The sequence below is a fragment of the Pristiophorus japonicus genome, chromosome 11 (assembly GCF_044704955.1).
Source record: "Pristiophorus japonicus isolate sPriJap1 chromosome 11, sPriJap1.hap1, whole genome shotgun sequence".
NCBI classification, from domain to species: Eukaryota; Metazoa; Chordata; class Chondrichthyes; family Pristiophoridae; genus Pristiophorus; species Pristiophorus japonicus.
In genome coordinates, this window is record NC_091987.1 from 66,927,889 (window position 1) to 66,944,358 (window position 16,470).

General features: G+C 56.4%; 2 protein-coding genes across 5 annotated transcripts in view; one reads left to right on the forward strand and one right to left on the reverse strand.

The window, feature by feature from the left end:
• The window catches only part of LOC139276354 (octapeptide-repeat protein T2-like), a gene marked incomplete at both ends in the record, with an annotated part of 8,951 nt that extends 4,173 nt beyond the window's left edge, over positions 1 to 4,778 (reverse strand). Inside the window, 2 exons of the mRNA XM_070894209.1 lie at positions 4,305 to 4,335; positions 4,465 to 4,778. Of these exons, the coding sequence (XP_070750310.1) occupies positions 4,305 to 4,335; positions 4,465 to 4,778 (345 nt within the window). The remainder of the gene's footprint in view (positions 1 to 4,304; positions 4,336 to 4,464) is intronic.
• The window catches only part of mab21l3 (mab-21-like 3), a 63,791-nt gene that overhangs the window by 7,206 nt on the left and 40,115 nt on the right, over positions 1 to 16,470 (forward strand). The window lies entirely within an intron of this gene.

Consider the following 16,470-nt stretch of genomic DNA (forward strand, 5'->3'; position numbering starts at 1 on the left):
CATCAATTGGGTGTCACTCCAAGACCAGTACCCGCTTCCGAGAGTGGAGGACCTCTTTGCGACGCTATCCGGTGGCAAACTTTTTTCAAAATTGGACCTGAGCTCAGCTTACATGACCCAGGAGCTGGTGAGTGAGTCGAAGAAGCTGACCACCATCACGACACACAAGGGGTTGTTTGAGTACAACAGATGTCCATTCGGAATTCGTTCGGCTGCCGCGATCTTCAATGAAACATGGAAAGCCTCTTCAAGTCGATTCCAAGGATGGTGGTTTTTCAAGATGACATCCTCATCACGGGTTGCGATACTGAAGAACACCTCCATAATCTGGAGAGGTGCTACGCTGACTGGACCAGGTAGGTTTGCGACTGAAAAAGAAGGTCTTGGGTGGAGCTTCCCCTTTTATACCTGGAAGTCCAGGTTAGGAGTGTCTCCCACAAATTCACCCCCTATTGGTCAGTGTTCTCACGGTGTAGAACTTAGGTCAGTTTATACATGGGTTACAATGACAATTGAATACATAACATCACCTCCCCCGCAAAGTCTTATTGGGATCACAGGTTAAGACTCTCTGGTGGTTTACGCTCCCTTGTAGAGCGCCTGAGTTGGGGCTCCGGTTGTTGGGCGCTGGCCTGAGTGCTGTTTGCGGTGCCTCAAGCCTGTCCGGACTGCACACAGTGACTGGGCTCTCCTCCACTTGAACATAAGAACATAAGAATTAGGAACAGGAGTAGGCCATCTAGCCCCACGAGCCTGCTCCGCCATTCAACAAGATCATGGCTGATCTGGCCGTGGACTCAGCTCCACTTACCCGCCCGCTCCCCGTAACCCTTAATTCCCTTATTGGTTAAAAATCTATCTATCTGTGATTTGAATACATTCAATGAGCTAGCCTCAACTGCTTCCTTGGGCAGAGAATTCCACAGATTCACAACCCTCTGGGAGAAGAAATTCCTTCTCAACTCGGTTTTAAATTGGCTCCCCCGTATTTTGAGGCTGTGCCCCCTAGTTCTAGTCTCCCCGATCAGTGGAAACAACCTCTCTGCCTCTATCTTGTCTATCCCTTTCATTATTTTAAATGTTTCTATAAGATCACCCCTCATCCTTCTGAACTCCAACGAGTAAAGACCCAGTCTACTCAATCTATCGTCATAAGCCTAGTGAATGGTCTCTGTACCCCCTCCAAAGCTAGTATATCCTTCCTTAAGTAAGGTGACCAAAACTGCACACAGTACTCCAGGTGCGGCCTCACCAATACCCTGTACAGTTGCAGCAGGACCTCCCTGCTTTTGTACTCTATCCCTCTCGCAATGAAGGCCACATTCCATTCGCCTTCCTGATTACCTGCTGCACCTGCAAACTAATTTTTTCGGATTCATGCACAAGGACCCCCAGGTCCCTCTCCATCACAGCATGTTGTAATTTCTCCCCATTCAAATAATATTCCCTTTTACTGTTTTTTTTTCCAAGGTGGATGACCTCACATTTTCCGACATTATATTCCATCTGCCAAACCTCAGCCCATTCGCTTAACCTATCTAAATCTCTTTGCAGCCTCTCTCTGTCCTCTACACAACTCGCTTTCCCACCAATCTTTGTGTCATCTGCAAATTTTGTTACACTACACTCTGTCCCCTCTTCCAGGTCATCTATGTATATTGTAAACAGTTGTGGTCCCAGCACCGATCCCTGTGACACACCACTAACCACCGATTTCGAATCCAAAAAGGACCCATTTATCCCGACTCTCTGCTTTCTGTTAGCCAGCCAATTCTCGATCCATGCTAATACATTTCCTCTGACTCCGCGTACCTTTATCTTCTGCAGTAACCTTTTGTGTGGCACCTTATCGAATGCCTTTTGGAAATCTAAATACACCACATCCATCGGTACACCTCTATCCATCATGCTCATTATATCCTCAAAGAATTCCAGTAAATTAGTTAAACATAATTTCGCCTTCATGAATCCATGTTGCGTCTGCTTGATTGCACTATTCCTATCTAGATGTCTCACTATTTCTTCCTTAATGATAGCTTCAAGCATTTTCCCCACTACAGATGTTAAACTAACCGGCCTATAGTTACCTGCCTTTTGTCTGCCCCCTTTTTTAAACAGAGGCGTTACATTGGCTGCTTTCCAATCCGCTGGTACCTCCCCAGAGTCCAGAGAATTTTAGTAGATTATAACGAATGCATCTGCTATAACTTCTGCCATCTCTTTTAATACCCCGGGATGCATTTCATCAGGACCAGGGGACTTGTCTACCTTGAGTCCCATTAGCCTGTCCAGTACTACCCCCCTAGTGATAGTAATTGTCTCAAGGTCCTCCCTTCCCACATTCTGGTGTTCGGTCACCTGTGGTGGAGTAAACTCTACATCGTGTTCTTCCTCTGCTTCTTCTATGGGGTTGCTGAACCTCCTTTTTTGTTTGATCCACGTGTTTGCGGCAGATTTGTCCATTGGTAAGTTTAACTACCAAAATCCTATTCCCCTCTTTGGCAATCACAGTGCCTGCGAGCCATTTGGGCCCTGCGCGTAGTTGAGGACAACGACAGGGTCATTGACATCAATACATCGTGCTGTCGCATTCCCGTCATGGTAGTCACATTGTGACAAATAGAGACACGCGACTGTCTCTAGTGAAGAAATGTGTCCTGAATGGGGACTGGGCAGCCACGTACGGGGCATGCCCTGAGGAATTTAAACCATTTCACAGGCGCAAGGATGAACTCTCAATTCAGGCCGATTGCCTACTATGGGGAAACCGAGTAGTCATGCCCCAGATGGGCAGAGAGATGTTCATCCGAGAACTTCACAATGAGCACCCGGGCATTGTCATGATGAAGGCAATTGCCAGGTCACACGTTTGGTGGCCAGGGATAGATGCAGACCTGGAACTTTGTGTTCGCAGGTGCAACACGTGTGCCCAGCTGGGCAATGCTCCCAGGGAACCCCCCCTTAGCCCCTGGTCCTGGCCCGCCAAGCCATGGTCATGTATCCATGTGGACTACGCAGATCCTTTCATGGGAAAAATGTTTTTGGTTGTCGTAGACACCTACTCCAAATGGATCGAGTATGACATTCTCAATTCAAGCACATCCTCTGCCACAGTAGAAAGTCTACGAGCAATGTTCATGGTCATGGTCGACCAGACGTCTTGATCAGCGACATGGCCCATGCTTTACAAGCATTGAATTTCAGGACTTCATGGCAGGAAATGGTATCAACCATGTCAGAACTGCACTGTTCAAGCCGGTCTCAAACGGCCAGGCGGAACGAGCAGTGCAGATAATCAAACAGGGGATGCTCAGAATCCAAGGGGGTTCCCTACAAAGCCGCTTATCACGCCTCCTGTTGGCCAATAGATCCCGACCACACTCGCTCACAGGGGTGCCACCCACAGAGCTGCTCATGAAAAGGACGCTCAGAACCAGGTTATCCCTTATACACCCGACCATGAAAGATATTGTTGAGAGCAGGCGCCGGTCACAATGTGACTACCATGACAGGAATGCGAGGGCGTATTGATGTCAATGACCCTGTCTTTGTCCTCAACTACGCTGCAGGACCCAAATGGCTCACAAGCACTGTGATTGCCAAAGAGGGAAATAGGATTCTGGTAGTTAAACTTATCAATGGACAAACCTACCGCAAACACGTGGATCAAACAAAAAGGTGGTTCAGCAACCCCATAGAAGAAGCAGAGGAAGAACACGATGTAGAGTTTACTCCACCACAGGTGACCGAACACCGGAACCAAGTGGAGGAGAGCCCAGTCACTGTGGGCAGTCCGGACAGGCCTGAGGCACCGCAAACAGCAGACACCCAGGCCAGCGCCCAACAACCAGAGCCACAACTCAGGCGCGCTACAAGGAGCGTAAACCACCAGAGAGACTCAACCTGTGATCCCAATAAGACTTTGCGGGGCAGGTGATGTCATGTATTCAACTGTCATTGTAACCCATGTATAAACTGACCTAAGTTGTACACCCGTGAGAAAACTGACCACTAGGTGGTGAACTTGTGGGGACACTCCTTAGCTGGACATTCAGGTATAAAAGGGGAGCTCCACCCACCTTCACTTCAGTGCTGGCTAATCAAGGTTGCTGGTCACAGAGTGACCTTCTCTCAGTATGGACATTTGTACTGTACAGTAAGGACATATTACCTTACCCCCCCTCTCTCTCTCTCTCTCTCTCTCTCTCTCTCTCTCTCTCCCCCTTCACCCCTCTCTCTCTCTCTCTCTCTCTCTCTCTCTCTCTCTCTCTCTCCCTTCCCCCATCTCTATCTCTCTCTCTCTCTCTCTCTCTCTCTCTCTCTCTCTCTCTCTCTCCCTTTCCCCTCTCTCTCCCTTCCCCCCTCTCTCTCCCTTCCCCTCCCCTCTCTCCCTTCCCCCTCTCTCTCTCTCTCCCCCTTCCTCTCCCTCTCTCTCCCCTTCCTCTCCCTCTCTCTCCCCCTTCCTCTCCCTCTCTCTTTCTTTCTCTCTCCTTCCTCTCTCTCTCTCTCTCTCTCTCCCTTCCTCTCTCTCTCTCTCTCTCTCCTCTCTCTCTCTCCCTTTCTCTCCCTTTCTCTCCCCCTCTCTCTCTCTCTCTCTCCCTTCCTCTCCTTCCTCTCCTTCCTCTCCCTTCCTCTCTCTCTCTCTCTCTCTCCCTCCCCCTCTCTCTCTCTCTCTCTCTCTCTCTCCCTTCCTCTCCCTCTCTCTCCCTTTCTCTCTCTCTCTCTCTCTCTCTCTCTCTCTCCCTTTCTCTCTCTCTCTCTCTCTCTCTCTCTCTCTCTCTTTCTCTCCCTTTCTCTCCCCCTCTCTCTCTCTCTCTCTCCCTCTTCTTCCTCTCTCTTTCTCTCTCCCTCTCCCTTTATCTCCCTCTCTCTCTCCTCCCTCTCTCTCTCCCTCTCCCTTCCTCTCCCTTCCTCTCCCTTCCTCTCCCTCTCCCTTCCTCTCTCTCTCTCTCTCCCTTTCTCTCTCTCTCTCTCTCCCTTCCTCTCCCCCCTCTCTCTCTCTCTCTCTCTCTCTCTCTCTCTCTCCCTTCCTCTTCCCCCCCTCTCTCTCTCTCTCTCCCTTCCTCTCTCTCTCTCTCCCTTCCTCTCTCTCTCTTCCCCCCCTCCCTTTATGCCTCCTCCCTCTCTCTCTCTCTCTCTCTCTCTCTCTCTCTCCCTTCCCCCACCTCTTCTCTCCCTCTCTCTCTCTCTCTCTCTCTCTCCCTTCCCCCTCTCTCTCTCTCTCCCTTCCCCCCTCTCTCTCTCTCTCTCTCCCTTCCCCCACTCTCTCTCTCCCTTCCTCCACTCCTCTCTCCCTTCCCCCACTCTCTCTCTCCCTTCCCCCCCTCTCTCTCTCCCTTCCCCCCCACTCTCTCTCTCCCTTCCCCCCCATTCTCTCTCTCCCTTCCCCCACTCTCTCTCTCCCTTCCCCCACTCTCTCTCTCCCTTCCCCCCCACTCTCTCTCCTCCTCCCCTCTCTCTCTCTCTCTTCCCCCCACCCACTCTCTCTCTCTCTCTCTCTCTTCCCCCCACCCCCTCTCTCTCCCCTTCCCCCTCTCTCTCCCTTCCCCACCTCTCCCTCTCTCTCTCCCTTCCCCACCTCTCCCTCTCTCTCTCCTTCCCCACCTCTCCCTCTCTCTCTCCCCCCTCCCTCTCTCTCTCTCTTCCTCCCCCTCTCTCTCCCTTCCCCCCCTCTCTCTGTCTCTCTCCCTTCACACTCGCTCTCGCTCTCGCTCTCGCTCTCGCTCTCGCTCTCTCTCGCTCTCTCCCTTCCTCTCTCTCTCTCTCTCTCTCCCCCTTCCCCTCTCTCTCTCTCCCTTCCCTACTCTCTCTCTCTCTCTCTCTCCCTTCCCCCTCTCTCTCTCGCGCTCTCTCTCTCTCTCTCTGTTCCACCCCGCTCTCTCTCTCCGTTCCCCCCCCGCCTCGCTCTCGCTCTCCGTTGCCCCCCCCGCTCGCTCTCGCTCTCTCTCGCTCTCTCTCTTCCCCCCCTCTCTCTCTCCCTTCCCCCCTCTCTCTCTCCGTTCCCCCCTGCACTCTCTCCATTCCCCCCCCGCCCTCGCTTACCGTTCCCCCCCGCTCGCCCTCGCTCTTCGTTGTCCTCGCTCTCGCGCTCCGTTGCCCCCCCTCGCTCTCGCGCTCCGTTGCCCCCCCTCGCTCTCGCTCTCCGTTGCCCTTGCTATCGCTCTCCATTGCCCTCGCTATCGCTCTCGCTCCCGTGCCCCCCTGCTCGCCCTTGCTCTCTGTTGCCCCCCCGCTCGCCCTCGCTCTCCGTTGCCCCCCCCCGCTCGCTCTCCTCTCTGTTGGCCCCCCACTCGCTCTCGCTGTCCGTTGCCCCCCCCGCTCGCTCTCGCTCTCCGTTGCCCCCCCTGCTCGCTCTCACTCTCTGTTGGCCCCCCACTCGCTCTCGCTATCCGTTGCCCCCCCCGCTCGCTCTCGCTGTCCGTTGCCCCCCCGCTCGCTCTCGCTCTCCATTGCCCCCCCGCTGGCTCTCGCACTCCATTGCCACCCTGCTTGCTCTCGCTCTCCGTTCCCACCCCACTTGCTCTCGCTCTCCATTGCTCTCCGTTCCCACCCGCTCGTTCTCGCTCTCCGTTGCCCCCCCGCTCGCTCTCGTTCTCCGTTGCCCCCCCCGGCTCGCTCTCGCTCTCCGTTGTCCCCCCCGCTCGCTCTTGCTCTCCGTTGCCACCCCGCTAGCTCTCTCTCTCTGTTGCTCTCTGTTTCCCCCCCTGCTCGCTCTCGCTGTCCGTTGCCCCCCTCTCGCTCTCCGTTGCCCCCCGTTCGCTCTCGCTCTCCCGTTGCCCCCCCCCCCGTTCGCTCTCACTCTCTGTTGCCCCCCACTCGCTCTCGCTCTCCGTTGCCCCTCCTCTCGCTCACTGTTGCCCCGCCCCCGCTCGCTTTCGCTCTCCGTTGCTCTCCCTTGCCCCCCCGCTCGCTTTCGCTGTCCGTTGCCCCCACTCGCTCTCGCTGTCCGTTGCTCTCCCCTTGCCCCCCCGCTCGCTCTCGCTGTCCGTTGCTCTCCCTTGCCCCCCCGCTCGCTCTCGCTGTCCGTTGCCCCCCCGCTCGCTTTCGCTGTCCGTTGCCCCCCCACTCGCTCTCGCGCTCCGTTGCCCCCCACTCGCTCTCGCGCTCCCGTTGCCCCCCACTCGCTATCGCGCTCCGTTGCCCCCCCGCTCGCTTTCGCTGTCCGTTGCCTCCCCGCTCGCTCTCGTTGTCCGTTGCTCTCCCTTGCCCCCCCGCTCGCTCTCGCTGTCCGTTGCCCCCCCACTCGCTCTCGCGCTCCGTTGCCTCCCGCTCGCTCTCGCTGTCCGTTGCCCCCCGCTCGCTCTCGCGCTCCGTTGCCCCCCGCTCGCTCTCGCGCTCCGTTGCCCCCCCACTCGCTCTCGCGCTCCGTTGCCTCCCCGCTCGCTCTCGCTGTCCGTTGCCCCCCGCTCGCTCTCGCTGTCCGTTGCCCCCCCACTCGCTCTCGCTGTCCGTTGCCCCCCCGCTCGCTCTCGCTGTCCGTTGCCCCCCGCTCGCTCTCGCTGTCCGTTGCCCCCCCGCTCGCTCTCGCTGTCCGTTGCCCCCCCGCTCGCTCTCGCTGTCCGTTGCCCCCCCCGCTCGCTCTCGCTGTCCGTTGCCCCCCCGCTCGCTCTCGCTGTCCGTTGCCCCCCCGCTCGCTCTTGCTGTCCGTTGCCCCCCACTCGCTTTCGCTGTCCGTTGCTCTCCCTTGCCCCCACCCGCTCGCTCTCGCTGTCTGTTGCCCCCCCGCTCGCTCTCGCTGTCCGTTGCCCCCCCGCTCGCTCTCGCTGTCCGTTGCCCCCCCGCTCGCTCTCGCTGTCCGTTGCCCCCCGCTCGCTCTCGCTGTCCGTTGCCCCCCGCTCGCTCTCGCTGTCCGTTGCCCCCCGCTCGCTCTCGCTGTCCGTTGCCCCCCGCTCGCTCTCGCTGTCCGTTGCCCCCCGCTCGCTTTCGCTGTCCGTTGCTCTCCCTTGCCCCCCCGCTCGCTCTCGCTGTCCGTTGCCCCCCGCTCGCTTTCGCTGTCCGTTGCCCCCCCACTCGCTCTCGTGCTCCGTTGCCCCCCCCGCTCGCTTTCGCGCTCCGTTGCCCCCCCGCTCGCTTTCGCTGTCCGTTGCCCCCCGCTCACTCTCGCTGTCCGTTGCCTCCCCGCTCGCTCTCGCTGTCCGTTGCCTCCCGCTCGCTCTCGCTGTCCGTTGCTCTCCCTTGCCCCCCCGCTCGCTCTCGCTGTCCGTTGCCCCCCCGCTCGCTTTCGCTGTCCGTTGCTCTCCCCTTGCCCCCCCCGCTCGCTCTCGCTGTCCGTTGCCCGCCCGCTCGCTTTCGCTGTCCGTTGCCCCCCCACTCGCTCTCGCGCTCCGTTGCCCCCCCACTCGCTATCGCGCTCCGTTGCCCCCCCGCTCGCTTTCGCTGTCCGTTGCTCTCCCTTGCCCCCCCGCTCGCTCTCGCTGTCCGTTGCCCCCCCGCTCGCTCTCGCTGTCCGTTGCCCCCCCGCTCGCTCTCGCTGTCCGTTGCCCCCCGCTCGCTCTCGCTGTCCGTTGCCCCCCCGCTCGCTCTCGCTGTCCGTTGCCCCCCCGCTCGCTCTCGCTGTCCGTTGCCCCCCAGCTCGCTCTTGCTGTCCGTTGCCCCCCACTCGCTTTCGCTGTCCGTTGCTCTCCCTTGCCCCCCCGCTCGCTCTCGCTGTCCGTTGCCCCCCCGCTCGCTCTCGCTGTCCGTTGCCCCCCCGCTCGCTCTCGCTGTCCGTTGCCCCCCCGCTCGCTCTCGCTGTCCGTTGCCCCCCGCTCGCTCTCGCTGTCCGTTGCCCCCCGCTCGCTCTCGCTGTCCGTTGCCCCCCCGCTTGCTCTCGCTGTCCGTTGCCCCCCCGCTCGCTCTCGCTGTCCGTTGCCCCCCCGCTCGCTCTCGCTGTCCGTTGCCCCCCCGCTCGCTCTTGCTGTCCGTTGCCCCCCCGCTCGCTTTCGCTGTCCGTTGCTCTCCCTTGCCCCCCGCTCGCTCTCGCTGTCCGTTGCCCCCCCGCTCGCTTTCGCTGTCCGTTGCCCCCCCACTCGCTCTCGTGCTCCGTTGCCCCCCCGCTCGCTTTCGCGCTCCGTTGCCCCCCCGCTCGCTTTCGCTGTCCGTTGCCCCCCCGCTCACTCTCGCTGTCCGTTGCCTCCCCGCTCGCTCTCGCTGTCCGTTGCCTCCCCGCTCGCTCTCGCTGTCCGTTGCTCTCCCTTGCCCCCCCGCTCGCTCTCGCTGTCCGTTGCCCCCCCGCTCGCTTTCGCTGTCCGTTGCTCTCCCTTGCCCCCCCCGCTCGCTCTCGCTGTCCGTTGCCCCCCCGCTCGCTTTCGCTGTCCGTTGCCCCCCCACTCGCTCTCGCGCTCCGTTGCCCCCCCCGCTCGCTATCGCGCTCCGTTGCCCCCCCTCGCTCTCGCGCTCCGTTGCCCCCCGCTCGCTCTCGCGCGCCGTTGCCCCCCCGCTCGCTATCGCGCTCCGTTGCCCCCCCGCTCGCTATCGCGCTCCGTTGCCCCCCCTCGCTCTCGCGCTCCGTTGCCCCTCCCTTGCTCTCGCTCTCCGTTGCCCCCCCCGCTCGCTGTTGCGCTCCGTTGCCCTCGCTATCGCACTCCGTTTCCCTCCCCCGCTCGCTGTTGCACTCCGTTGCCCTCGCTATCGCTCTCCGTTGCCCTCGCTCCCACTCTCTGTTCCCTCCCCCGCTTGCTCTCGCTCTCTGTTCCCTCCCCCGCTCGCTCTCGCGCTCCATTTCCCCCCCCCCCCGCGCGCTCTCGCGCTCTCTCGCATTCCCTTCCCCCTCTCTCTCTCTCTCCGTTCACCCCTTCTCTTTCTCTCCGTTCCCCCTTGTTGTGTATCTGTAAAGCATGCATTCCCATGTTCCGCCACCAGGGAGCGCATCCCCTGAAGTCCAAGGGATCCCAGCATCCCTTGGGAGCACTGTATATAAGCCCACCCCTAAGGCCTGTTCCTCATTCTGGAGTGTCTTAATAAAGACTGAGGTCACTGTTACTTTAACCTCCTTGTGTGCAGTCTCATCTGTGTTACGAACACAATAACTGGCGACGAGTATACGAATCCAACGCAAAGATGCAGCGAACTGTGGGCACCCTGGAGAAGTTCTTGGAGGGTGAGGACTGGGAAGCCTATGTCGAACGGCTAGACCAGTACTTTGTGGCCAACGAGCTGGACGGAGAAGGAAGCGCTGCAAAAAGGAGAGCGGTCCTCCTCATGGTTTGCGGGGCACTGACCTACAGCCTCATGAAGAGTGAGAGAGTGGAAATTGAGCTGGTCAGGCTGCAATGCGAGGGTATCATCTCCCCAGTGGAATTCAGCGAGTGGGCCAGCCCGATTGTTCCAGTACTCAAAAGTGATGGCACGGTCAGGATTTGCGGCGATTATAAAGTAACTATTAATCATTCCTTGCTACAGGACCAATACCCACTACCTAAGGCAGACAACCTATTTGTGACGCTGGCAGGAGGCAACACATTCAGCAAGCTCAACCTGACTTCGGCTTACATGACGCAGGAGCTGGAGGAGTCTTCGAAGGGCCCCACCTGCATCAACACGCACAAGGGACTGTTCATCTACAACAGATGCCCATTTGGAATTCGGTCGGCTGCAGCGATCTTCCAGAAAAACATGGAGAGCCTACTCAAGTTGGTACCACGCACGGTGGTTTTTCAGGATGACATATTGGTCATGGGTCGGGACACCGTCGAGCACCTACAAAACCTGGAAGAGGTCCTCCAGCGACTGGATCGCGTAGGGCTGCGGCTGAAGAGGTTGAAATGCATCTTCATTGCATCAGAAATGGAGTCTTTGGGGAGAAAGGTCGCGGTGGACGGCTTTCGGCCCACAGACACCAAGACAGAGGCTATCAGGAACGCGCCCAGGCCACAGAACGTCACGGAGCTGCGTTCATTCCTGGAAGCGGTCTGTGCTGGACATGTGGGGGAAGGCATTCAACAAGGGGGTGTCGATTTCAGCATGATGTTTGCAGAAACTGCAACTATACAAGGCATCTGGCTCGCATGTGCAGAAAAACAGCAGCTCAGCTGGTATACGAATCGGGAGGGTCGGAAAGTGGACCAGAAGACGGTTGGAACAGTGCACGGGATGCCGAGGTACAGGAGTCAACACGATCAATGTCCACTGTTCTTACAACAAGACGCCTCCAATGATGATGAGGGTCCTACTCAATGGGATACCCATCAACATGGAACTGGACACGGGAGCTAGTCAATCTCTCATGAGCGTCCAACAATTTGAACAGCTGTGGCCGCACAAAAGCAACAGACCAAAACTCACAAAGATCGACACCAAACTAAGGACCTATACCAAAAAAATCGTCCCAGTCCTTGGCAGCGCCATGCTCTTAGTCACACACAAAGGGATGGTGAACCGACTTCCCCTGTGGATTGTCCCCGGAGATCTCCCAGCACTGTTGGGGAGAAGCTGGCTGGCAAAACTAAATTGGAAATGGGATGATGTTCACGCCATGTCGTCAGAGGAACGGACCTCCTGCTCAACAGTTCCAAGTCGTTTTGAACATCTCTTTCAACCAGGTGTGGGCACCTTCAAAGGGGCTAAAGTTAAAATCTACATCACACAGGATGCCAGACTGGTCCATCACAAGGCTAGAGCTGTGCCTTATGTGATGAGGGAAAAGATTGAACACGAACTGGACCGGCTTCTGCGGGAAGGCATTATCTTACCCGTGGAATTTAGCGACTGGGCAAGTCCCATCGTCCCCGTCATGAAGCCTGATGAATCTGTACGCATCTGTGGGGATTACAAGTCTACCATAAACAGAGTCTCCCTACAGGACCAATACCCGCTGCCCAGAGCGGAGGACCTATTTGCCACGTTGGCTGGTGGAAAACTTTTCTCGAAACTAGATCTCACATCTGTGTATATGACGCAAGAACTGACCGAAGAGTCTAAGCTATTCACCACCATCAACACACATCGAGGCCTTTTTATGTACAATCGATGCCCATTCAGCATCAGGTCGGCAGCTGCTATATTCCAGCGCAACATGGAGAGTTTGCTCAAGTCCATCCCGGGGACGGTTGTGTTTCAAAATGACATACTCATCACGGGCAGGGACACCAATTCCCATCTCCGCAATTTGGAGGAAGTACTAAGTCGATTGGATCGGGTAGGCCCAAGAGTTAAGAAATCCAAGTGTCTGTTTCTTGCGCCCGAGGTTGAATTTTTGGGCAGAAGGATTGCCGCTGATGGAATCCGCCCAACAGAATCCAAAACCGAAGCGATTTGCCTAGCACCCAGGCCCCGGAATGTCTCGGAACTGCGCGCCTTTCTCGGGCTACTCAATTACTTTGGGAACTTTATGCAGAACTTGAGCATGCTGCTGGAGCCTCTCCAAGTGCTACTCAGAAAGGGGTGCGATTGGTTTTGGCGGGACGCCCAAGATCGTGCCTTCAATAAGGCACGCAACCTTCTATGTTCCATCAGTGTTTTAGCCTTTTTTGACCGAGGTAAAAAGCTAGTTCTTACATGTGATGCGACAGCGTACGGGTCGGGTGCGTTTTACAGCATGTCAATGATGCGGGTAAATTACAATCCATTGCTTATGCCTCCAGGTCACTTTCGCGGGCGGAGCGCGGGTACGGTATGGTTGAGAAGGAGGCGCTCGCGTGTGTGTACGGTGTCAAAAACATGCACGAATACCTTTTCGGGGCCAAGTTCGCATGAGAAACCGACCACAAACCCCTCACGTCCCTGTTATCCGAGTGCAAGGCAATAAACGCCAACGCCTCGGCGTGCATTCAGCGGTGGGCACTCATGCTGGCGTCTTACGACTACACAATAAGGCACAGACCAGGCACAGACATCTGTGCCGACGCGCTTAGCAGGCTACCCCTGGCGACCACAGAAGGATCCGATGAACAGGACTGTGAGATGGTCATGGCAATCAATGCCTTTGAATCCACAGGTTCGCCCATGACGGCTCGCCAAATCAGAGCCTGGACGACCAGCGGTCCCACGTTATCCTTAGTCAAAAGATGTGTTTTAACTAGTGACTGGGCAGAGGCCTGCCCCGAGGAGATCAAACCTTTCCATAGGCGCATGCATAAACTATCACTCCAGGCAGATTGCCTGATGTGGGGCAGCAGAGTAGTTATGCCCTTGCGAGGCAGAGAGGCGTTTGTCCGGGAGCTCCACCGCGAGCACCCGGGGATCGTCCTTATGAAGGCCATAGCCAGATCCCACGTCTGGCGGCCTGGCATTGACGCGGACTTGGAGCTCTGCGTCCGGCGGTGCACCATTTGTGCCCAACTCAGTAATGCCCCCAGGGAGGCCTCCCTAAGCCCCTGGCCCTGGCCCACCAAACCGTGGTCGCGGGTGCATGTAGACCATGCGGGCCCATTCATGGGCAAAATGTTCCTCGTAGTCGTCGATGCATTTTCAAAGTGGATTGAGTGCACCATTTTAAACTCGAGCACCACCTCCACCACTGTGGAGAGCTTTAGAACCATGTTTGCAACGCACGGAATTCCTGACATATTGGTCAGCGATAATGGTCCGTGCTTCACCAGCGCAGAATTTCAAGATTTTATAGTTGACCACGGCATAAATCACGTTAAGACGGCACCGTTCAAGTCGTCCTCCAATGGCCAGGCGGAGCGAGCATTGTAAATCGTTAAACAAGGCATGCTGAAAATCTAAGGTCCCACGCTGCAGAGCCTGTCGCGACTGCTGCTGGCATACAGATCTCGTCCGCATTCGTTGACTGGGGTTCCCCCCGCGCAACTATTGATGAAACGGACCTTAAAGACTAGGCTCTCGTTAATCCTCCCAGACATGCATGAAATTGTTGAGGCAAAGCACCGGAAGCTAACTGAGTACCATGACCGAAATTCGAGGGGGAGGTGAATGAGATAGGGGACAAAGTGTTTGTGCTAAACTATGGCAGGTGTCCCAAATGGCTTTAAGGGACAGTAACAGGTAAGGAAGGAAACCGGCTACTGGTGGTACAAATGGACAATTGCCAAACCTGCCAGAGGCATGTAGACCAAGTTAAAAAGTAGGTTCACCAACAACACTGCTGAAACAGAGGCAGATTACAATGTGGAACTCACACCACACCTGCTGGACAGACAGAGGGAACAACCTGATGGAAAGGGCAGTCTCAACAGACAGCCCAGGCGAGATACCAGCAATCACACCGAAAGAAAAACGGGCACCAAGGCAAACAACTGAACCACAACTAAGACGGAACCGTTACCCCTTCACTCTCTTTTTCTTTCTCTCCGTCCCCCCCCTCTCTCTCTCCGTTCCCCTCCATTCTCCCTCTCTCTCTCTGTCTCTCTGTTCCCCTCTCTCTCTCTCTCTCTCTCTCGCTCTCTCGCTCTCTCGCTCTCTCGCTCTCTCTCTCTCTTTCTCTCTCTACCCCCTCTCTCTCTCCGTTACACCTCTCTCTCTCTCTCTCTATTCCCCTTCTCTCTCTCTCTCCGTTCCCCCCTCTCTCTCTCTCTCTCTCGCTCTCTCTGTTCCCCCTCTATCAATCTCTCTCCGTTACCCCCTCTCTCTCTCTCTCTCTCTCTCTCTCTGTTCTCTCTCCGTTCCACCTCACACTCTCTCTCTCTCTCTCTCCATTCCACCTCTCTCTCTCTCTCTCTCTTTCCCTCTATCTCTCTCCATTCCACCTCTCTCTCTCTCTCTCTCTCTCTCTCTCTCTTCCCTTTCTTTCTCTCTCCGTTCTCCCTCTATCGCTCTCTCTCTCCATTCCCCCTCTCTCTCTCTCTCTCTCTCTCTCTCTCTCCGTTCCCCCCCTCTCTCTTTCTCCCCCTTGCTCTCTTTCTCCCCCTTGCTCTCTTTCTCCCCCTCTCTCTCTTTCTCCCCCTCTCTCTCTTTCTCCCCCTCTCTCTCTTTCTCCCCCTCTCTCTCTTTCTCCCCCTCTCTCTCTTTCTCCCCCTCTCTCTCTTTCTCCCCCTCTCTCTCTTTCTCCCCCTCTCTCTCTTTCTCCCCCTCTCTCTCTTTCTCCCTCTCTCTCTCTCTCTTTCTTTCTCCCCCCCCTCTCTCTCTTTCTTTCTCCCCCTCTCTCTCTCTTTCTTTCTCCCCCTCTCTCTCTCTTTCTTTCTCCCCCTCTCTCTCTCTTTCTTTCTCCCCCCTCTCTCTCTTTCTTTCTCCCCCCCTCTCTCTCTTTCTTTCTCCCCCTCTCTCTCTCTTTCTTTCTCCCCCTCTCTCTCTCTTTCTTTCTCCCCCTCTCTCTCTCTTTCTTTCTCCCCCTCTCTCTCTCTTTCTTTCTCCCCCTCTCTCTCTTTCTTTCTCCCCCTCTCTCTCTCTTTTTTTCTCCCCCTCTCTCTCTCTTTCTTTCTCCCCCTCTCTCTCTCTTTCTTTCTCCCCCTCTCTCTCTCTTTCTTTCTCCCCCTCTCTCTCTCTTTCTTTCTCCACCTCTCTCTCTCTTTCTTTCTCCACCTCTCTCTCTCTTTCTTTCTCCACCTCTCTCTCTCTTTCTTTCTCCACCTCTCTCTCTTTTTCTTTCTCCACCTCTCTCTCTCTTTCTTTCTCCACCTCTCTCTCTCTTTCTTTCTCCACCCCTCTCTCTCTTTCTTTCTCCACCTCTCTCTCTCTTTCTTTCTCCACCTCTCTCTCTCTTTCTTTCTCCACCTCTCTCTCTCTTTCTTTCTCCACCTCTCTCTCCCTCTCTCTCTCCGTTCCACCTCTCTTTCTTTCACCCCCTCTCTCTCTCTGTTCCATCTCTCCCTGTCTCCCTCTCTCGCAGTTCTCCCCCTCTCTCTCTCCGTTCCCCTCTCTCTCCCTCTCTCTCTCCGTTCCTCCCCTCTCCGTTGCCCCCTCTCTCTGTTCTCCCTCTCTCTCTCTCTCTCTCTCTCTTCCTCTCTCTCTCTCTCTCTCTTCCTCTCTCTCTCTCTTCCTCTCTCTCGGTTCCATCTCTCTCTCTCTCTCTCTCTCTCTCTCTCTCTCGTTCCCTCTCTCCCTCTCTCTCTCTTCTCCCCCTCTCTCTCCTTTCTCCTCCTCTCTCTCCTTTCTCCCCCTCTCTCTCCTCTCTTCCCCCCCCTCTCTCCTCTCTCCCCCTCTTGCTCCCTCTCGCTCCCTCTCTCTCTCTCTTTCTCTGTTCCCCCCTCTCTCTTTCTCCCTCTCTCTCCGTTCCCTCTCTATTTCTCCCCCTCTCTCTCTCCGTTCCCCCTCTCTCTCTCTCTCTCTCTCTCTCTCCGTTCCCTCTCTCTCTCTCTCTCCTCCCTCTTCCTCCCCGCCGTCACGTCCCCCCCCTCGCTCCTCTGCCCCACCCTCTATCGCTCCTCAACTCTTCTCCCCAATAATCTAGTGACAGGCTAGTTCCACAGAGCTGAACAAAACGTGTCCTACACTACTCTGCAGCCACAACTGTGGGGGTACTGCACAGGCACGACTGGACCTTGGTGACAGCGTGCATGAGCAGAAGAGGGCAGGGCCGACCGTGTGTATAAAAATTAGGAGTAGACCATTCGACGTTCAATAAGATCATTATCTACCTCAACTCCACTTTCC